Consider the following 23,237-nt stretch of genomic DNA (forward strand, 5'->3'; position numbering starts at 1 on the left):
CAGACTCCTCACCTCCTCCACACCCCCTTCAGACTCCTCACCTCCTCCACCCCCCCTTCAGACTCCACCTCACCTCCACCCCCCCAGGCTCCTCCTCCACCCCCCTTCAGACTCCACCTCACCTCCTCCCCCCACCCCGGCCTCCTCAACCCCACTTCAGACTCTGCCTCACCTCCCCCACCCCACCCTTAGGCTCCTCCTCAAAGGCCCAGCAAGTTTCAAATTTATCCTCACTTGCCCCTTCCCTCCAACACAGGAAGGAGGAAAGAAGTACTTACTTGTTCTTAGATGGCATATCAATGGAAGATCAAAAAAAGAAAGAAAATTGCTGGAGGGGAGGGGGGCGGAGGGATGGGGTGACTGGGTGATGGAATGAGCACTGGGTGTTGTATGCAACTGATGAATCATGGAATTCTACCTCTGAAACTAGTAATACACTATATGTTAACTAAACTCAATTTAAACAAAAATTTAAAAAAAAATTAAGAAAGAAAAAAGAACATTGGGACAATATTAGTGGTCCTTTCAGGCTGTGAAATATTTTTGCATTGTAGATATTACTAAAAGGCCAATAAGTATTTAAAAGTACCAAGTGTACATATAACTACTGCTCTTGAAATTTCCTTGATTAGAAGAGGCATTTCGTGGTATTTAGACTTCTAACTCAGTATAAAGGAGGGGAAATTTAGCTTTCCACACACACACACCCACACAGCACCCAGGGCATTTTATTCAAGATAATGCACATTTATCAGAAGGAAATTGTCTTCATTTAAAACCTACTTACTGAATACAATTTATATCATTAAAAATATTTTTACAGACTATCAGCATAGTCTTTAAGTATTTCCAAAGATATTCATCAATTCATTGTCATCAAAGGGAAAAATAATCACTTCCGACAGAGAAGCCTGGCAGACCCCACTTGAACCAAATGGCCACGGTTAATGCTACCAACGGTAAGATACACACGCGGCTACCGTGAGGGCGCCAAGGACAGAACAGCCCTGTGGTCCTCCAGCCCCAATGCATCACCTCAACCCGGGCACAAACAGCAGGCGTGCACACGGAGGGCATGCCGCAGTCTTCCTGCAGCACCCCTCAAACAGCATCAAGGTCTGGGAAGGTAAGACAGACCGCAGAGCAGCCTCAGGGTGGAGGTGGCCAAGGGCCGAAGTGAGCCCACGCACGCAGGGACCCTGGGCTGCCCCGGGAGACGGAGTCGGAGTGAGGTCTGCGGCGGCGCTCGGTGTCCCGGCTACGAGCACTGTGCTGTGCTCTCCGGACGGCTGGTGTCAGGGCGGGGGCGGGCGCACTGGAGCCCTGCACTGGTGCTGCAGCGTGCGCAAGGTTATTTCACAACAGAGAGTTAAAAACAGTAAAGCTCTCCTTCAATCCTCACCCCATGTCTTGTGTTCCTATTCATCCAACTGTAAACCAAATACATGATTATTTTCATGTTCTGATTATTATAAAGTTTTACACTTTCACTTATTACTTTATAAACACTTCTCACACCTCGAAACCGTCTCCAAAATGAAAGTTCTAGAGGCTGCCGATCCCAGCACGATTCAGTGACCATCACTATTTAATTCCTTGCTCGCTGGACATCAGTAGCTCCCAGGATTTGGATATTCTAAATAATTCTGTTATGAACATTTTTGTACACTTAAGATTTTTTTCCCTTTCTCTTGGTGAATTATTCCTTGGGGATAAATTTCTAGCAGAGAGGTTAATGGGAAAAAGTGAATAACATTTTTTATACCTCCAAGAAGACCAGGCCAACTTTTAGTGACATAGCAATCCATTTCTAGAACTTTCTTTTTAAACTAACTTTTACTAAAAGGACTTTATCATGCTTTGTTAGTTATAAACCTAAGTATAAAATGATCTCTCATTGTTTTAAGTTTCCAATACTTTAGAAACCCACAAAGAAAGGCCAAATATCCATCCATGTTTATTTGCTTCCTGTGGTTTTTCATTTCCAAATCATCTCTTGCAAGTTACTTATAGCCCCAGTAGTATATTTTCATAAAATTTAATGTATATTAAAAATAATATGAATTATTTTTCTACAGAATAACTTTGTGAGGATAAACATATTCTTGTTTTTAGCGCTAATTACAATCACGAAGGCTCTGGTTGATGCAGAATGAAGAATGGGGTAAAAATCCGGCAATTATAAAAACAGTCCACTGTTACTAAACTTTGCAGGTTTGACATAAAACAATTCTTATAAAGAAAAATACATAACGAAGGTATTTACTTAGATGGAATTTCTTCTGTATGAATACTGAAAAGTAGCAGAGAAGTTTTAGAAGAAACCAGTTTTCACAAATGATTTTGGTCACTGACAATGGTTTGATTCTTTGATGGTTAAAAAATGTACATTTTGTCTTTTACCTAAATATAGTATTCTATGTACCTGAAACAGAATTAAGTGTAAAGAACATTGAATTAAAATGTATTCCATTTTTTAAAAGTTGCACGTTGGGTGCAACTTCTCCAATGGAACACACTCTTTACAACAAACATGAAATTACACACTAGTGAGCTACTCCGTCTACAACCACTGCTTGCTTCCCTGCTCGACACGGCCAGGCAGGAGCTCTGCCAGGGAGCACCCCTCCTGAAGCGTGAGAGCACACGGGGGGAGCGGACGCACGAAGGATGCACATGCTGATGAGCATCAGACAAGATGGCAGCAGGATCCCAAGACCTGAGGAAGTGTCCTGGGAGGGAGGAGGGGGAAAGATGCCACATCTCCTTGAGGACAAGGTAAGTTTTTCTGGAACAGAAGGCATTCGACTTGGGCCCCAAAGACAGGAAGACTGTGACAAGCACAGGTTAAAGGGACCAGTGCCAGCCAAAGCTAGGAGCCACGCATGCCCATGTGCCTAGTCAGGTCAACATCTCTCACAAGCCAGCCCTGACCTCAGAGGTCAACCTCCGGGCCATGAGGCATGCTGCCACGTGGGTGCCACGTCGGTCACCGGTGCCAGACAGCACACGCTTTTGAGGATGGCCCCACATGACACATGGAACCCTATGAAGAGAAGATACCATGTACTTGATTTTTGATCTGGTTTAGAAAAGATGGTCCTTTAAGCACGGATTAAACCAGGGGGGATGGGGCATGGAAGACTTTCCTAGAAACATATTCTCCAAGACTCTTGGATTTGAATCCCAGCTCTGACACTGATTGGTGCGGGAACCTCATCTGCTGTAGGACTTAACCCCCTGAGCCTTGGATTTCCCATCTGCTGTTGGCAAAAGCTGTGCCCTAGCTTGACAGAGAATTAAAGGTCGTAGGATCGAAGCATCTAATAGTAACTGATTCACAACAGGCATCAGTTGAGGAAGGGGGGCCAGCATTGCTATGATACATCTAACACAATCATCTGGTTCATCGTGTGGACTTTTTAAGCAGGTGGAAATGTGAGCAAGTAAATACAGTGGGGTATAGGTCTCCCTGAATTGGGGAAAACAAGGTTTGGGAAGGCCCTGAGGTGTTAGTAGTATTTTTTTTAATGTGTCTCTTTTGCCAGTCTACAAACATAATTATGATATTAGGTACTTTATAAAAGTGTCTAACTATGAATGTATTTCCCATGCCTAAACACTTCCCATGCCCATCTTATACTATTTCACCAAATATCTACATGTTTAATTACACTACCAGCTTTCATACCAAGGGTTTGAAGACCTGGCCATCGGTAAGTCAGTAGGAAATAAGTCCCCTTGTGAGACACAAGAAAGGAAAGGGTGTTTTCGCTACTCAAAACTCTGATAAAAGCATCACTGTCTGGGGACGCCTGGGTGGCTCAGTCAGTTGAGCGTCTGACTTTGGCTCAGGTCATGATCCAGCGTCCGGGATTCAGCCCATGTCCGGCTCTGTGCTCAGCGGGGAGTCTGCTTCTCCCTCTGCCCCTCCCCCTGCTTGTGCTCTCTCTCTCTCTCTCTCTCTCTCAAATAAAATCTAAAAACAAAAAAAAGCATCATGGTCTGATTCTTTCCTGAGATAGGGACTGGGAAGACTCACAAGGTCACCTTCTCTAGAACTTCGGGCGAAAGGCTCTGGAGCAAGCAGAAAGTAGGAGCCCGCCTCGGGCAGGGAGCACACACAGGGTCCATGGAGCCCCCGGGGAATGCCTGGGGCACCGGCTGGTAAAGCTGGGGGCCCATCTCCTTTTTTGGCCAAGTGTCGGGTCCAGCAGCCAAACGCCCCACAGAGTTCCACTGCTGTTTTTATATGAAACATGGATTTCTGACGGCCGGTGTGATTCTCCCTGCCAGGAGGAGAGGCATTCACTTGTTTTCTAAACTTTTATTCACACAGGACAAAAGCCAGCTTGGGAGAAGTCCTAGTCCATGTTCTGTGTTCTTACATGTGGAGAAATGGAGCCCTCCACCAGGAACGGCTCAACGAAGCGGAACTGAAATGAGACTGCGATGCTGTGATTTTCTCAGGCGTCTTGGCAGACATGGGTCTGCAGGTGGTATCTGCAGACGTGCGGGCCATGGTTGAGGGCTTACAGCCCTCGTCACCTTCACAGTGAGGCCCCCGTGCTCCCGCCTCACCTTCCCCTCAATAATGATGTGTCCTCTGGGCATTTTCTCGACCTGCGATAAACTGATAAAACACACCGCACTGTGCCTTTACCACAGTGACAGGTTAGGTAACTTGTGGACACGATGGATTTTTTTTGTTTTTTTGGAAGGGGAGCCATGTGTAAGATGAACCCCAGGACGGCAAGCACTTGCTGAATCAACACGCTTTCGCTGGCCATTCCCAGCTACAGGCCTGACACGTGCCCACGGTCCTGAGGAGCCACCTTGGGAAAGGACCCACTGAAACCACTGATTATTGCAGCTTTTCCTTTTAAAACCGACCTGAAGGGTCTCCACTGCCTCAACGATTATAAAACGTACTGCACAGAGAGGGAGCTTCATGCTTCGTGAAAGGATGTGTTCCCACCAGGCTTATTTCAAATTCTCACTTTACTGCAACTTAGGAGGATTTATGTTAAAACCTTCAAATCAGAGTATTTTGACTACTGTATGTTTATTATCCAGTATATGGAGCCTCACAAAGTAGGTTTTTTTGATTCCCAAAAGTATGGACAGGAACACAGTGGCCTTACCTTGTAACATTAGGAAGTCCTAAGGCAGAAGACTATTATAGGAGAGATGGCTGCAGGTGTCCCTTGTGGTCACACACACCTGGGCTCCTGTTATTAATCAGCCCCATGTTACGGGCTGAATTATGCGCCCCCCAAATCCAGATGCTGGAGCTCTAACTCCCAGTGTGACCATACTTGGAGATAGGGCCCTCAGAGAGGTAATTAAGGTTAACTGAGGTCAGAAGGGCGGGGCCCTCCTCCAGGATGACTGGTGGCCAGGAGGAGAGGAACAGACACCAGGACTCCATGCACAGGGGAGAGGCCATGTGAGGACAGAGTGGGGAGGCAGCCACACGCAAGCCAGGGAGAGTCCTCACCGGAAACTGATCCTGCTAGCCTCTTGACCCTGGACTTCCAGTCTCTAGAAATCACTGTTGCTGAAGCCCCTCGTCTACGGTTCTTTGTTAGGGCAGCCCTTGCAGACGGATGCACCGTGTGATGCTGGGCAAGTTACTTTTTCCTTGAACCTTCCTTCCTCATCTGCCAAATGGAGACAGTCTCTGGCACTCAGAAATAGTAAGTGTTGGCGACTGCTGATACTCTGACGGATCATAATTACACATCATCATAAACCCTACGGGATAAAGTAGCAGGAGGGAAGAAACCCTCGGATTAGGGAGAACAGTGGCCGAGGGTCTCTCGGTGACACTACCCTGCAGGCACTGTCCCCTGGGGGGGTCCTGGAGCCTTGGGGGGGGGGGGTCCCGGGGCCCTGAGCTCTATACTGTCCTCAGTCTCACAACCCCACATTGCCGTGTCATGGAGACATGGCATGGCGCCCCCCCGGCTGACACGGGGAAACCAACACCCCTCCCAGCATCCCCTCAAGGCTGGCCAGAGCCTTTTGCCATGGGGTTGCCCTCCTCACACCCTCTCCCGGCACCCATCCTTCCTGCCACTCTGCTCATTCTGCCCTCCTCCTGCCTCTGGCTGCAGCCTCCGCCTCTCTCCCACCTCCACTTCCCTCTCCCTCCTCACCCCCACACCTTTCCAGCTCAGGGGAATCCATCGTTCCTCAGCTCCTGGGGCTCCCAGGGTCCCTGCCACACAGCTCCATCCCGACACTCATCTGCCAGTCCTGGAGGGCACGGGGTGGGGTCTGAGCCCAGGCTGGCTCGTAGACTCTTCTGTTGCCCTGAGTCCTGAGGAGGGTACCCAGAGCAAGTCTGCACAGGATGGGCATGTGACTGTTCCAAGCTGACTGTGTCTGATAAGAAATAACGCCTGGAACAAATACCTTACTGATTCATCCGGACAAAAATAAACTCTGGTTATTCACACCAGCGTTGGCTTTGGGGAACTTTCCTCTATTTGTGCGTGAGCTTGTGTTACTGAGCTCGTGGGGAATTGGGCTTCACCATCACTGCTGAACTTTTAAAGAAAATAAACATTTTGCTGAAATGAATCACTTAGTCAGATATTATCCCAGCTCCTGGATTATGGATCCACAGAGGACACACTGAGTCTTACTGGGAAGAACATCATGTCTGCATGGCAGTTTACAGTGTACAAAGCACCTGAGTGCACACAGCTCTGTGTCCCCCTCCTACAGCCCGCAGGACTAAGGGGAGTCACATTTTAAATTGCTTCGCAGATTTGTATTTAAATGATGGATTCTATATCTTGGTTAATGTAATTTCTTCAGGCATTTTGTTTAGACCATCCTGTCGTCCACCCATGCTGCCAAAGGGGTCTGGGGGTGGTGGGGGGGTGTATCCTCTTTAGTCCAAGACGGACGACTGTCAATTCCTAGCCAGGCATCCAGATAGTCTGAATGGTTTTTCCAATGACAGTCTGATATTTGAGGAGTCAAATTAAAAGCATGTGATGCACCCACCTGACCCATTAAATTAATAATCGTAATTGGCTAAGTCTGTCGTGAACCAGGCCAGATGCAATACTCTCAGGGAGTTGTTCACCCAAGTGAGGTAAATTAGCTTTCAGGGCACTGGGGTCCACGTCAGTAAATTATCTGCTTCTGGGGAACTAAATGGGCCCCCGATGCCCGGGCAGAGCTGATTTGCCACATGGGTGAACAGCATATTCTCAGGGCGCCTCTCGCTCACCTTGGTTCCTCTGTGGTCAGGCCTGACAGACAGGAGCCGCGGTGCTGACACCTCGCAGAGCACGAGACGGACCCCAGGACGTAGCTCCTGCTGAGCTCCTGGGAGGAAGAGCACACCCCCCCCTCCCAGGCCCCCCAAAAGTTTCAGCCCGCTCTTCAATTTTGTTTCCTCTGCGGAAGTGCTGGCTGGCAGCTGATGGGTGTCCACGTTGGAGATGTTAAAGTGAGCATCATTAGGTGGCTTTTATTCTGCCCGCGCCACACAATCCACCCCCCCGCCTGGGCCGATCCCAGGTATGGGACAACACGGGTCAGTGGCCTGCAGCAGGCTGGCCGAGGGGATTAACTCCAGAGGTGCCTTTCGCTTAATTGACAATTGCTTCTTTCTACTCAGCTGAGAATCAAAACCGCGCACTGCTTCAAATGGATCCCAAGCCCAGTGGCGGAGTGCTACCGGAAAGTTCCACGCAGGTCAGCCCTTCGGCTGAGGGCTTGGGGATGGTTTTCTGGTAGCTTCAGGTGGCTGTTGGAAAGTGCTCTCCTCCAGAGGGGACCATGACATCCAGGTTCAAGGTCAAAAGTAAGACTTCAAGACAGGTGTTCTGAGGACATTTCACGCCTTTGCTGTATCCCTGGGGCATCCATCCCAAAACTGTGTGCTGACCTCGGCCTGCAGTGCGACCTCACAGGCCCGCACACCGGGAAAGTGCTCAGCTGGACCCTCACCGTGAGAACCAACGGCCCGGGGACTCCTGAGTGACCACCACAGTGGCCACCAAGGACAGGCTGCCCACACATGCCCCTCGGCCTGCCTCTCTTCAAAGTCCACGGAGACTCGTTTCTCTCAAAATATCATCCAGTTGATGAAACAGATTAAAAAAAAAAAAAACTTCTGAAAGCAGGAAGTACATGTTTTGCCCATAAATCTCTAAAAGTTCACAAGGAGGCCTGTTGGCAGTTGGAGCTTTAAAACACAAACCAGCAGGCAAGGGACCCCTAGTGATGACTGAGACGGCCTGAGGGGGCCCGCCTGAGGGGTCCGCACTGACGGGCGGGGGTCTCTGCCACAGTCTGACTCCGAGAGCACCCGTCCGCTTCCAGAACCTCTCATTCCCGACCAACCCTGGGAGGCCTGCCCGCTCAGGCCCACGGCACACGTGCAAAGGGGGTTTAAACACTGCTGGCCTGTCTCAAGGGGGAAGACCAGACTCCCACACGGAAGCATAATGAGACCAGGACAGCATTTCTTACTCGTTTTCATTCTTCGAAGTCTTGCAGGAGACAACATACTCTCTCCAAGTATTTAGTGAGGAGCTCGCGTGTTTGTCCCACCAAGTGAAATATGTACTCTCAGTTGTGGAAGCATGACAAGACAAGCTGACCAAGACTTTAAAGATTCAAATACATCCTAGTGCTTGTTAGGAAGCGGGAGGCGAGGTGAGGCCATCGGGGCTGTTTCTGCAAGCGCGGCGGGGGCGGGAGGAGGCCGGGCTCTGGCCGGGAGTCTGCCGGGAAGGGGAGAGGCCAGGGCTGAGGCTGTGTATCTGTACTGTAATATAGAGATTAAAAAATGCCAAAGGGAAAGAAAGAAAGGAGAGCACACAGCTGCCGTCCCCCAAACAGACCTCCCATCTGCCACCCACGATTTGCATGTCACCTTCTCCGGGCTCATTTGTACTTCATTAACTGCCATTGACTTAACAAGATTTATGCAAATGACACCACAGGAGCTCCCTAACTCCCACTGCAATCAAGTGATTATGTATGTACAACTCTCCACAGCAATGAAAAATTAATACGTGACAAGCCCACTCGCCGCTGAGCTGGGCCTCTGGCTTTTTTTATTTTTCTTGCTTTGCTTTTTAATTTTTATTCGAACAGACCTTATCTTACTAGTTAAAAAAAAAAAAAAAGAAGAAGGAAAAATAGAACTGTCTGAACTAATTCTCCTCTAAGGCCCCAAAAAGGACAAAAAAGGAGAGGTGGGCCCATGTCCTCAAAAAATGAAGTTATTTTGCAGAAAATCAGGCTCATTCTCGATGAGGAATCTTTAACTGGGGCAAAGGGGAAGAGAGAAATCCTCGTCCAGCATGCTCCAGCTAGTTCCCACACTGGGGGAAGAGGTCTCTGTTCTCAAAATGAACAAGCTGCAGAACGTGAGCAAAGCATGGTTAAAATAATCCGCTGGAACACATTCAAACTGGACCAACACGAATCTGGTGGCAGAGCGTGGTGAAGACCACCTTGTTTGTGTCCTAAACCAGCTGCCACAAGATTCCTGTGAGGAGGGGGAAGAAAGAGTCTGCGATGATCAAAAACACTGGCTGGTCCCAAACCCGTCACCATCACCAGCCCCAGGGAGGTTGCCGAGGTTCCAGGAGGGTCTCTCTGCCATGGGGGGATGGGTCCAGGAGCTGGGGTATGGGGCTCCCACATGCAGACCAAGTCTTTAACGTGGCTGTGCGAGAAGGCCAAGGGCCAGTGCTGGGGAGAAGGGCGGGGTAGCAAACGAAACCGTGGCGGGTTGAAGCGAGCCCTCCCACGCCTGGAGGAGGTGAGCACAGTGGCGTGGTCCCCGGAGAAACGTGTCGCGGCTGGCTGTCTTGGAAGTTTCTTCTACATACGCGGAAGGTATCTGTCTGAGGTCAGGGCTCACTTGTTTACTTTAAAACACGTAACTTCGCTTTCTAAGCTTTCTGAAGGCTTTTCCCCACCTGAGAGCACAGGCGCTGGGGCGAGGGGCTGGCGTCCGGATCTCGGCCCCATCGCTTCCCTAAGCGGCCTGGTCTGCAGTGCTCACCCTGCCGGGTTTCATTTAAAGCAAGGAAGCCACAGCCACCTCACCTGTGGCAGTGTGGGGGGCTCGAGGGGACGCTACATGAAAGCTCTTAACCAAGATTAAGCACTCATCTAACTGTTCATTTCCTCGACAACAGGTCTAGCGAGTGTCTAGAAAGAACATGGGCTCCTTCCTCTGCAGTCCTGCTCCTCATTTCCGCTGGCTGAAGTCACGGTGTGGGGAGGGTTGGAATTCAGACTGTCTCTAATGATCTCAGATCCTTTACAAATACGGCACACACGGGCATGTGATATAAATCTGTAGGACCGTCTATAAACTCACATCAATCCCTGCGACCCACAGAAAGGCTCCAACAAAGGTGCCCTGAGCATGACTAATTGGAAAATCCAGTTTTGCTGGAATTTAAAAAAAATTCTCTCTGGAATCTCCACATCCGGGTGTTTCAAGGGACTCTGATTATCATCCAGGGCCCATTTCACAGATGGGGAATCTGAGGCCTGGAAGGTTCTGCCATGGGGGACTCTGATCCGACAGGTGTGCACTTCTTGGAAGGAGTCTGCCCCTGGCTGCACGTGGGGGGCAGCCACGAGGGACGAGGATCTGAGCACGCTCCTGAACCACGACTCATCAGGAAACCAGACCATGATTTAGATTTCATCGAGATTATTTTGAACATTCACAATCGAAAGGCTTCCAAAGACTGGATAATACTCATTTTACGCTTGATGGTCAACTCCAATCGACACACATATTGAAAACCTAGTCTGTATGGCAGGCCCCCGCTGCAGATGAGCAGGGTACAAATTGAGTGAAGGTTCCAATTATGCCAGGGGCCTACCCAGCCCGTGTGTAGGGCAGCACCCCCAATCGACAATAGGCATGAATCAAGGAAATGGTCGAGAACTAAGTTTTAATATTCCCAAAAGGAAATGTCCCAGGACCAATTTTTTAAATGAGAGAAAAGGAGTTAAATCATTTTCATAATTCTTTCTAGTTGAAACAGAATCAATAGAAAAATCACACATTAAAATCACCTCCTGTAGACAGCTCGGTGTATAAATAAAGGCACACAAAGAAAAGAATAAGCAACGACGTGTGTGGACCTCGACAGTAACAAAACCATTTTAGGGCAAAGACATCACCCCCCAGCAAAGAGGAGGGAAGAGGATTTTTCTCAATGGCACCAGGAGCCAGTCCGCAAGTTGGTGGCCTGGGATCTGAATGTTTCTGGAGCCCCTGCTCGGGCCCTGTCCAACCTGTTCCCGTCCGTCCATGCTGAAACTGCCCAGCCCCGGCTAACGCCGCATTCCTGCCGGTTCCAGATGGGTGAAGTTGTATTTGAGCACCGGCTCCAGCCTCTGTAAGGGCGGCTGGTGCCAACCGGAGTTGCGGAAGGGCACGGGCAACTGGGTGCCTGCCTGCAGAAGTGGGTGGCAGAGAGCAATCACCCAGAGGGACAAACTGGTCACAGCCCTGTTCTTAAGAGGCAGAGCTATTCTCCTGCCCGCAGATTTTTTTTTCCCCCTTTCTCAAGCAGAATGCACTCTAAATCAATTGGACTTCTTTCACAAAGTAAAAGATGCTATTTCCAGGAGCCACAGTGCTGGGTCGAAGTCTTTATTTTTATTTTCCTCGGAACTATAATAGCAAAATCTGTCACGTGAATTCCCATTTTACTTGAGACATAAAGTAATTTGGTACCCGGTTTCTGGGCTAATGAAAACCTATTCCAGGCTAGCAACATAGGCCAAAACAAATGCTTGAATTCAAGTCCTGTTGTGTAATGAGGAAGTTTAATTAAGGCCCCACATTACAGCTGTAAATGTTCCTTTATATAATAAGGTCTAAATGAAACCGAACCTAATCAAAGTTACAATTCCTTCATTAGCAAATTACAAACAAGAGCGCGCAGCTGACACACCGGCTATGATTATCACAACTAATTGCCTCGTTGTTACAAACCAGCCTGAAACAGTGTTCAGATGTCCGTCTGCGAGAGCAAATTAGGGCCACATCGGGCTATTCCTGTGATCACAAGGGGCTCTTGTACGGTGATCTGATTTACCCTGTCGACTGGCGGCGGCGGCCAATCAAAGCCGAGCTACAAAGGCAGCCTTTGAAGCCAGCTCAGCCCGAAACACACTCCATATGCAGCGGGCAGACTGCACTTCATTAGATCTGTTGTCACATTTTTCCCTCTTCTTATTCTAATGATCCTATTTTAATACACACAGGAACCTCTTCTAATTGATGTCAAGTGAGTGACTTCTACATTCATCAACAGAGCACATCAAACAAACCTTGGCGCACGAGCCAGCATCATAGCAAGGAGAGACCTGAGGTGTGTCTCCAGCTCCAGGAAGGGAAAAAAGGGGAAAGCAGCGTACCTGTTTAATTGGGATGGCTCGACCGCTCCCGATGCTGTCCGCGCGGCTCTCCAGGCCTTTCTTCTCTTTGTCTGGGTCACTCCCTTTCCGAGACTGCAAAGCAAAAATAAAGTTAGCATCTGGGTAAGGGCTGCGGCTCATGGATCCACAGGCCTGCCCTCATCCGGACAGTGTCTGCGAATCCCTACCCAGAAGCCATGGACGATGCAGGCGCGTGCGCATGCACACACCCGAGAAGCGAGCTGTCGAGTACTTTGTTCCACTGACCCATCGTTTTACGGAGAATTCTCTAAACTTTTCCTCCTACTTTTCCTCTGCAAAATTACCTTTTAATTCTTTTTTTACAGAGCTCAAAATTCAATCACTAGAAACCAATGGACCGTATAGGAAAGTAACGCCCAACAGGAAAGCGCATTCTCAGGCTTCAGCTAATCCAGCCGAGGAGAAAAGGCCTCTTTGCGGCTTGTTGGGGAAACCTACCCCGTAAAGGTGTATGTTGAGTTAACGTCTAAAGGATTTTTAAATTCTATGACGATGGAGAGGAGCAATTTAACCGTGCACCCTTCATTCGTATCAAGGTGCTGTGAACATTGTTTTTCTTTTTTTAAGTGCTTCTGGATGGTTAGAGTCAAACTAGTGTTAACCACACCACAAAAAAATAACAAAGGGGAAAAAAGTTGAAAAATCTCTTTTTTGACAACACATCAGTACTTGGGGGAAAATGAGCAGCTCCGTCTGCCAAGTTCGCAGAACAGTCTTCTAGGCGGTATTGTTGACATTGTGTGACCCGCCCGGGGGTGGGCACTTGCCGCCCAGGGAAGCCACGACCCAGAGCGCACAGCGACTTCAGGAAGCGGAAGGAGCACCCCAGCTCAGTCTCCATCTCTGGATGGCATGAGGAAGTGTGAGCACAATGATTTTCTGACAGATTTATTTTATTATGAGAGAAAGATCTGAAACTCGTCCTCCTTAATAACTGTGCTGACAAGTGACAACTTCACTCCATTACTTTTCAATGGGAACATTACTCACGCAATATTGAAAATGGAGAAATATTTTCATGTGCTTTTCAAATCTGAGATGATATATGAAATGCACAGACTTCGTGGTGTCCGGTGCTGCAGTGAAGAGCTAATGAAATCCAGTTTCAAAGGGGTGTGAGATGGAGCAGCCGGTTTTTCTTTTTTTTTTTTAATATTAAAAGGGGCAGCGTCACTGGGTGTGAGAGAGAAAAGTCCCCATGATGTAAACTCAGATGTGGCACTTCAAGGAGCACGTATGCTCATCGGGCAACAGGCCCCTTTGATGAGTGTGAGAGCCAACATTTACTGAACACCTACTATGTGTCAGGCACTGTGCACTTTTTTCTTTAGGGTGGCAGAAAAGCCTGGAACGAGGTAATGGGAAATGAAAAAGCAACAAACCGAAAGTTGCAGAAAAATGTAAGGCAGAGTTTGTCCGTCTGGGCTGGGAGGAAATGGGAGGCACTGATTCCTTGTCATGAATTTCAGCTACAGGGTCGGGGCTCACTTTTCTCTTTAATTAATTCTTTAATTAATAATGTTCAGTCAGAGCTACGCAATAGCCCTCAATTCTCTTTTTGCCATATCTTACTGCAAATGGGCACCTGAGGTTTCCTTTTGTAAAAGAAGATTCAAACCTCCCAATAATATAAAAAAAAAATTTTTTTTAATCAACACAGATCATTAATAGGACTTTGGGAATTTGATGAATTCCAAATTTCCCAAATTTGAAAATCCACCTTCATTATGCTCTGTTAACCAGAATAAGTAACAAAACAAACATAAAAAAATGAACATCTTCCTCAAGGCAGCACATCTGTCCCCAGTCCCTCTGTTCTCTGAGCAGGACTCCCAGATTCCAGGGGAGCAGGCTGCCGAGAGCCCACCTCTGTCTGACCACACACGCTGCCTGAAAGTTAGGAAGACTTCACCACCGAAGTGGCACAGAAACTCCCTGACGACTCTAAGGTTCTGGCCAGCTGCTGGGCAGAGGCCCGCCACACCCCCGCCCCTCGATTACTTCTCCCCGCGCCCCGGGCTGCGGTGCCCAACAACCGCACCGAGACAAACCCCTGGACAGGAAACGCCGCGGCACGCAGGAGTCTGCAGTGGGGTCTCCCGAGTCTTCCGGCAGCCCGGAGACTGCATCGCCCACGGCACATGCCACCGCTCTGCTGAAGCCGCTCCGTGGAATCCCCCCGCATGAAGCGGCGCTGGGCGGCAGCTGCGCGGGGCACGAGTGATGGTGCGCGGGGACCAGCCAGACGCGCGCGACTGGAAGCTACCAAGGGTGGACCACGCTCAGCGCAGGGGTCAGCGGCGAGCCCAGGGAGAGACGGCGACCCTCGCCAGCCCCGGATACGGAAGACAGAACGGTTAAAGTCAGCCTCGTTATCACCTCCTCCTTTGCACAAATGTTTACCTTCTCCCACGTGACACAAGAAGCCACGGAGGGACACATCGTCAACTACCTGCGTACGGGGGCAGGAAGCCACGCTGCCAGAGCCCGCACTATCACACAGAAGCCTGCCTTCCCCCTTCAACCCACGGCGAGCCTTCGACTCGGACACCCTGTGGCAGGACCCGCACTCTCCTCCACAACAGACAAAACACAGACGGTGCGGTGCGTACCATCAGCTTTGCTGCCTTGTTTTTACGGTGGGCTTCTAGGGCTCTTTGCACAGTGTGCTTACTGGGTATGCTTGGCTCTGTTTACTGGGATTGGCGGGCATGACAGGGGGGAGCTTCTCAAAGGATCATGTAAATGACACTGCTTTTTTAAAGTCTGAAAAGAAGGCGGTGCCCAGTGACTAGAGTAAGCTTAAGATGGGCAGATGGATGACAAACACCAAATTCAAGGTGATACTGATCCTCAGGCAGGGAAGCGGGCAGGGGAGGGGGGTGCATATGTTTAGGAGGCACACCTGGAGGGCTTCGACTTTTACCCAAGAGGTGTTATTTCTTAGCAGCAGCAGTAGCTGCGGCAAAATGCGTGCGTTTGATGAGCCCCATGTAAGTACGTGCCTGTGTTTTTTATTCCTGTCTCTTCATGAAAATGTTTTCTAATAAAACCATTTTCACCACGTGTACATTAGGACAACTACACTAAATTAACTGTCCTAAGAACCCACACTACAAAACCAAAAAGGATGTAGCTTTTTAATACTTCTTTTCTCAAAACAATGATTTTTTTCAAAGAAATGAGCAAAATAAGATAGAATTTAGATTTTGATTAATTCCTACTGCAAATAGAACATAATTTGCTACTACGGGAGCGATTTGAAGTTTATTCTAATTTGTGAAGAGTGCATGTGATTTTTGTCTAAAAATGTGCATATATGCAAATAAACATCTGGGACTGCAAAATGTGAGCCCAGAATGGTATATTACAGGTCTATTCTATAAAATTTATAAGTGCAGTATTTGAAAAATGATGTGTGTACTACTTAATTAACTCTGGCCTCTATGACGGTCTAATAAATAAGGTGGATAGTGCTCCTTCATCTGGGTGTTACAGTCCCAGTCTGCATGGATTTTTTACTAAGATTGTTCGGCCTAGAGCACATCTGTCCTCCTACTAGACGCTTTTGAATAAATACACGTTTCCCCAATTTAAGCCAATAATTACCAACAATTGCCAGGGATGAAGAGTCGACGAATTTTACATATTTAAGAATAGGTGCAAACTGGAAATAATGAGAATTTAGTTTCTTAATTGCTACAATTTCAAAACTAATTTGCCTCTTCTCATTCCTTGGATGACACTGACATCTAGTGGAGTTCCTATTTCTAAGATCTGAACTTAAAAATACCCACACGTCACCATCAACATCACCACCACTGTTTTGTTCAACGTCAAGCCCAGTAGTGACCCACATTTGGGTCCCGCCCCGGGATTTTAGCCTTTTTCCTTAAATGCCATGATGCAAACCCACTGTAGTGTTTGCTTCTTTCATAGCCCCAAATTTCTATTCCCTTTAAGAACAGCTGCACGGCTGGACTCAATTCTAAAATGCTTTACTCTCAAGCTGTTTTCCAACATTGAAAGAGAAAGAGAGTAAGCAGTGATAATGCACAGGTTCACGGGGAGGTTTTTGCATTATTAGACACATTAATCACATAATTAATGGGGATTTTCAGTAACCGTAAGGATGAGTTTTTATTGGCTCTGCACCTACCCCGCCTGGCCCGGGCTGCTGGGGGTCCCGGGCTCTTCTGGGATGCCTGCACGCCACACACGCACCCATGCTCGGCCTGGAGAAGCCGGGGGCGGGGGGCCCTTATGTCTCACTTCCATCCTCTTGCCCCTCCTTCTTCTCCAAAACACTTTGTCTTGAATATGGGTTGACTCTGGTAAGAACTACTCCTGACAAACAAGAAAACGTCTCCACGGACAGCAGTGGGGAGATATTTATTAACAGAGTTACTATTATCTTTGATTCTTCTTGCCTTAAAGTTTCTCCTTTGTATGCAACCTGGGTTGTCATGGCTACCCAGTGGGCAGGGTCCAGGATAATGTTTTCTGGCACATTCCAATTCCAGAGCCACTTTATAAAGAGTAGGAATGGATATGTGCTGCAGCTCTTTCCAAACAGCCCTATTTTTAAAGAGACTTCCTGGCTTCTCACCTCTTCCTCAGAATAGAAACCAAAGCTGATGACCAGTACATGCGGCCCCTGGCAGGGGTGGTGAGCCTGCATGTTCTTTCTCCCCGCCAGGCCCTAACAGGTGTGGCAAACATAAAGAAGGCTCCTGGTCCATGTCGGGAGGCCTCCCTCCTCCCCAGTACGCTGGCGTCCTGCTCACTGCCAACCATCTCCGCGCCCCCGGGAGTCAGTTCCCCAGGTCGGCGAGTCACGAGTGAGCTTGCAGCCCGTTCTGCGGGTGACACCCACCCAGCCGCAAGGCCCGGCCTGGGTGCACACAAGCACGGCCAGTGTTGGGCGAGCTGGGAGCTGCTGCTACTCTTGGTGTGTGAATCATTTCACAAGAAAGCCTCTTACATCAGGTACCAGTTTATAACCACATCACGCACTCCCCTGCGTTCTGTAGAAAGCTGAACACCTCCCTCCCAGTGGGTCACACGGTCCTACAACTGCTTTTGCTTATTAGCACGGTCAGAAATCCTTTCCATGGTTGCAACGGTGGTGATACGAAATTGAAATCCATGCCACAAGGACCCTTCGCCCCCACGGGGGATTCTTCCAGCAGCACCACACGGAGAATGCTGCCGTTTCCGGCCCAGAGAGGCTAAGCAACTTGGAGGCTGGGGTGTGGGTCTGGTCTGTCTGGTCCTCGCTCTGTACCCCCAGCAGCAGTGTCCGTCTGACCCGACATGGCAGAGGGCAGTCAGCAAAGGAAGGGAGGGTCCGCAGGCAGCAGATCTTGGCAATTACGGCTCTCCAATGGGAAAACTGCCTCGAACATGGTAGGAACGGCGTGGGGCTCTACTGCGCTTGGCAGCCTCAGCTGAGGCTCCCAGTCACCCCTGCAGAGCCCTCCCTTAGCTCAACACAGGAAATCCTGGACTCGTCTGCATCTGAAGCAGGGGTAATCACTCAAAAGTGGGAGTCCAATGGTTTAGAACAGGGCACGACATGACTGTGCTGACTGCTGACCTGAGCTTGTAGGGTATTTAGGGGCAACCCCAGCTGCTACCCATGACTCAACCTGGCTCCCAGCTGTAACAACTCAGAATTTCTCCAAAAACTGCCAGGCGTCCCCAGGGAGCAAAAGCACTGGTTGAAAAGCATATACTTGTAATGCACAGGCCTGGTCCCGGGAGGGAAAACGTTCTTCTGAGGTCAACCGACTCCAGTCACAGGCCAGCAGTCCTGCCTGCAGCTCTGGGCTCAGCTGCAGAGCGTCTCGTGGTTGATTAGTCATGTCTGCTGGGTGCACAGGAACGGATGCGGTCGGAGCACTTTTGCCTCCTCACTAGTTTAGGGGCTCTCTGTATCCCCAATTGCCCAGGGAGCTTTTAAAAACTGCACATGCCTGGGGCCCATGTATAGATTCTGAGTTCATAAACCTAAGCCCAGGGAGAGGACCTACAGGTTTAAAATGCTCCATAAACGACTCTGAAGAAAAGTCCAGTGCAGAGCCCCGTGTCGAGGAGCGTCTGAGAAACACTGAAGGCTCCTGGTGCCAAGCCCATCCTCCCCCCTCTCCGTGATAAATCCTCAGGCGCCCCAGCCCGAGAAGAGGGGGGTCCATGCACCGAAGCGGCTGATGCCTCCCATGGGGAGGGTTAGGGGCACACATCTGGGAATTCTGGCACAGTTTTGTAATCTTGTACCCAGAGTAACAAGACTGTCGCTAGAGACCGGGACAATCACGAGATAATAAATACCTTCGTAAGGCCCTCACTCTTCATTCTGACACATGTATCTGGACTCCCTGCGCACGGAGAAATTCACGTTTTCCTCAGTGCCCACACCTTTGCTTCTCAGAGTTTTGTTAGACTTCCACAGAAGTCAGGGCTATTCTCGCTAACTGAGTCTGGATTCTACAAGTAACACTAAACCATCTGGCAACGAGTAGATGGACAGTGCCTGAAATTCTCCGAAATCACTCAGATTTCTTCCGGGGAAGACACTCACGGTGAAAAGGTTGGAGCGGCGCTTGGACTGCTTCCGGACAGGTGTTGGCGTGTTGGCAGTGGGAGGGACGTCGATTCGCAGCTCCTTCTGGCTGGTGCTTGGCGTCGACGGGACGGAGGAGGAGTAGTCGCTTAAGCTCCCGCCTCCGTTACTGGTCTGAAACGACGGAAAACCAAGGTTTTATTAACAATACACCCCAGGAACCTGATGCCACCACCTCTGCGGGGTCATAAGTGACAAGTTAGCAAGTCACACTGAAGAGAGGCCCGCAGGACAGGTCGGGTAGCTTCTCTGACTTGGCTAGTTGATTAGCTCGAGCAGAACATGGCCTCATTCTAGAACATACCAATCATCTTGTAAAGTTGACTTGAGAAAGAGAGGTCTCTCATTTGATTTACAAATTGGGGGGAGGGAGTTAAAATGTAATTATGTTCTATTTCTTCTGAAAGATGCAGGGGTTGGCTGAACTAAACGGGCTCTAAGGCTCCTTCACGGCTCTAGACTGGATGCGGAAAGAGTGCTGTTTGTCTCAACAGAACCTAATGCACACTCTGAAAATCTGAATACTTTTGAAGACATTTAAAGGTTCACAGAAAATGAGATGCCTACAGTGGAGACATCCACATCCTTGCGTCTACCTTCACAGGGCCCTACCGGAAATGCCATCACTTACTGACCTCCCCAAGGAAAATGGAAGCGCCATACCAAACTTTCTTGCTGTAGCCTTTTAAAAAGTCCAATATAACGCCTGCCTGAGAAATGTTAATTAAAAACACACACGCAGGCAAACCAAGTCAATGGTTTCCTTAGCAGGCTGTGGGTTTGGTTCTTTAAAGTGACAATTATTTTGTTTGCTTCCAAGTAAATAATTTGCCAGACTGTTACTCTGGAAAGATGTAACCTAAGGGAGATGGTAATTATACTTGAGGGCTGCTACCAAATTTAAGCATACAGTGGGATTAGCCGCTGAGGTTTACCCACAACCATTCAACCCCTGAGCAGACCCGAACCAGGACCGACGCAGGGTAATATAAACCAACAGCAAAGACAGTGGTGCACACCTCGAGCCTCTGCCCAAACCAGCATGCCTCATAACACAGGCAGCATGAAGACGGAAACACTGAAGAATGATTCCCATAAAAATCCACTTGGCTACAGCAGTTTCTCAAGGAAATGTGAAGTCAATTACCAACATGCTGTTATTTATAAAGTTGAAAAGAAAAAAAAAAAGAGATCCAGCTTAGAACTGGCTGAGGGCACCCTTGGGAGCGGCCCGCCCCGGATCTGCCGTGCCGTTGCACCCCACATACCTGGCTTATGTGGACGGCGGACACCTGTGCAGAACACACAGACGAGTGGCTGGGGGAGTTGGGCAGCGACTTGCAGGGCCCGATGGACAGCTGCTGCTTCTTCCTTGTGGCCACAATCTTCTGGGCAACTAGTGGACGGGAGACAAAAGGGATCCATGTGAGGCTGGTTCCAAATACAGGGAATGTGGCAGAGACTGCTGGCTGTCCCCGCGGTCCACTACTCCCTTCCTCCACAGTAACAGAGCTCCTGACTCTGGGCTGGGCACATGACCACCAGAATAAACATGGCATTTCCCGGAGCCGCCTCCACCTTGTTCTCCTGCCCCCCGGCTAAGGGCGGCCATGCAGGTGAGCGCCGGCCGGGGGGATGCCAGTCGAGGGCTCACGTGGCAGTTTCCAGGAATCTTCCTGGAGAGGGCCCTTGGCCCATTTCCTCCTTGCACCTTTTCCTTTCCTGGGGCTGGAAAGGCACAGGTGTGAGCCGCGCCTCTGCAGCTGTGCTGGGGACAGAAGCCACACGGGGCGGGGCACACGCAGGAAGGAGCGGCCCTCCGGCTCCACCAACGGCCTCCGCAGCCCTGCCCAGACCACCGCAGAAGCCTTGACCATCAAACAAAACAAAAATACACACCTGTCCTGTCCAAATTATTCTAACGTTATGATTTTTTCCAGTTACTTGCAGCAAAAATAATCCGAAATGAGATAGGGTAATTTACCCAACCCCCTCCCCCTTGAAAATCAAAAATCTATCTTTTGCACAGTCTAAAGAATTACTCTTAACTTTATAAGCTGCTGCATAGAATTATAGCCAAGGACATGTAATTATATCAAAGACTTTATTTAAATATATTACTACACACATTGGAAGTTTATCTTAATCAATACAAATCTAAATTCAACCAGCCATAACTTCTCTTGGCAAATGGGCTCGCTGATAAAGCACGCTGGATTTAATTGGAAAGGAAGTCCACAATAAGAAAACTCTTCCCACACCAATAGGTGTCACTGCAGAAGGACTGCAGCTTTTGTCTGAAGAGATGTGTGTCTCTGAGGACCAGCTGTAATGAAGTTCAACAGTATTCAATCCTTGTCTTGGTCCCAAGAGCCGCTATTTTAAAGACGTCGTGCAAAGGAACACACCGTTGTCCCCGGTGACAGGCCCTAACACTGAGCAGTGCACATGGTGTCCGCAGTTTCTTTTCCAAATGAACAAAATTTTAATAGGGAACCGGTCTGTCCACAGCTTATGGCTTTCCTATAAATGAATGATCGTGTAAATATGATGAAGCGAAAATGCAGGATGTAAAAAATGGCTCTCAGAGATGAAGCGGCAGCTTCATTAGTTACATCCCGCCTCCAATGGGCCTCTGATCCCGAAAGGATGATATCAATTAATTTATCTTCCTGCAGTGTATTGATCACAAGCTTCATCAGCTAATCATGTTTAAATTACAGAGGAATATCGCAGCATTCTGTCATTTCAAAACCATTGGTGTATCGATCTGGGGTCTTTGAAGACGTATATTAGAACATTTTAAAAATCATTATGTGAACTCAGAAATAAAATCTAAGCTCAGATTCCAACAGTTGCAAAACATGGGCCATGCAGGCGAAGTGAAATCCGAAGACCGAAAGTCACGACTGTGGGGGTGACTGCCAATGTACTTCTTCTTTTTATTGAGGGGAGGGAGCGAAATGGGGTTTCTGATGATCAACGCAGAGGCATTTTTGTTTTACTCCCAGCCTCAGAGCTGCTACTCCGCTGGATGACCAGGCTCGCTAGAGTCCTCAAGCTTGCAGAGAGCACCGAGAGCCAGAATGGAACACGGCCAGGCTGTTCGGAGAGTTCTGCAGAAACATCTATAGATGTTTTCTACACGAAGGGGAGACTTGAGAAACTTTCTAGGACAAGTCAAATGTGTTATAAAATCCTCATTTTATGAAATTCCAAGTGCAAATGAGCATTCCACCTCTCCTGGTCGGAGGCTGGAGGGAGTGAGCTCATGGCCAAAGAGAACGTTTTTACAGTGAGGCTTCTCCCCGAGTGACAAACAGCTGTATGAAGCATGAGCCGTACATTAAGTACTAAAATTCTAATTGTTTTACCACGTTAATTACATAAACCGAAGTGACAATTTCTAAGAACTGTAGCATCTTGCTTTTACTTTATTACAACTTTTATTCACGTTTGTTCCATTTTCCCATCTCCCCCATAATTTTTGTCGTCCTGACTCGATAAACAATTGGCAAAAGGAAACAATTTACAAATATTTTGTTCTAAAATACATAGACTGCTGGGCTCTGCGCTGGGCATGGAGTCTGCTTAAGAGTCTCTCCCTCCCCCTCTGCCACTCACCCCGCTCGCGTTCTCTCTCTCAAATAAAATAAATAAATAAATAAATCTTAAAAACAAAACAAAACATAGACTGCTTTAGAACCATAGGATAACCCATAAAAGTAGGGGAAAACTTAATGATGAGCAATGAAAGCATGTGACTCAAGAATAAGAACAGCAAGAGGGGAAAGGGAAGACGAAGTGACTGTCTTATAAGGTGTGGCCATCCTCCCCACCAGAGTGAAAAACAGTGTCTCCCCTCCAGTTAACTGCTGCTGTTGTTACTTGCTGAATGCCCCAAGGATGTGACCTGAGGGCTGGCATCTCTGTGTGCCTCACTTCAACACCTTCCAAGATGAATCGTTCAGGTGTGCAAAGGCTACAATGACCACTGCCTGCTAAGATGCTGCCATGGTCCATCCCTCGGATGACCCTGTTAAAGCCAGGGTGAATTCAAAGGAGCCAGCCCCCAGGGTAGCTAGGATGGATGGATGGATGGATACAGGGATGGAGGGATGGAGGAAGGGATGGA

At 48.6% G+C, this 23,237-nt stretch overlaps 1 protein-coding gene across 11 annotated transcripts in view; it reads right to left on the reverse strand.

The window, feature by feature from the left end:
- Positions 1-23,237, reverse strand: part of AGAP1 (ArfGAP with GTPase domain, ankyrin repeat and PH domain 1) — a 520,170-nt gene that overhangs the window by 247,906 nt on the left and 249,027 nt on the right. For all 11 annotated transcript variants that reach the window (XM_032394158.1, XM_032394087.1, XM_032393993.1 and 8 more), the window contains 3 exons: positions 20,371-20,498; positions 19,061-19,216; positions 12,436-12,528 (listed from right to left, as the gene is read on the reverse strand). In XM_032394158.1, the coding sequence (XP_032250049.1) occupies positions 12,436-12,528; positions 19,061-19,216; positions 20,371-20,498 (377 nt within the window). The remainder of the gene's footprint in view (positions 1-12,435; positions 12,529-19,060; positions 19,217-20,370; positions 20,499-23,237) is intronic.

Source organism: Phoca vitulina, unplaced genomic scaffold (genome assembly GCF_004348235.1).
Source record: "Phoca vitulina isolate PV1807 unplaced genomic scaffold, GSC_HSeal_1.0 scaffold1, whole genome shotgun sequence".
NCBI lineage: Eukaryota > Metazoa > Chordata > Mammalia > Carnivora > Phocidae > Phoca > Phoca vitulina.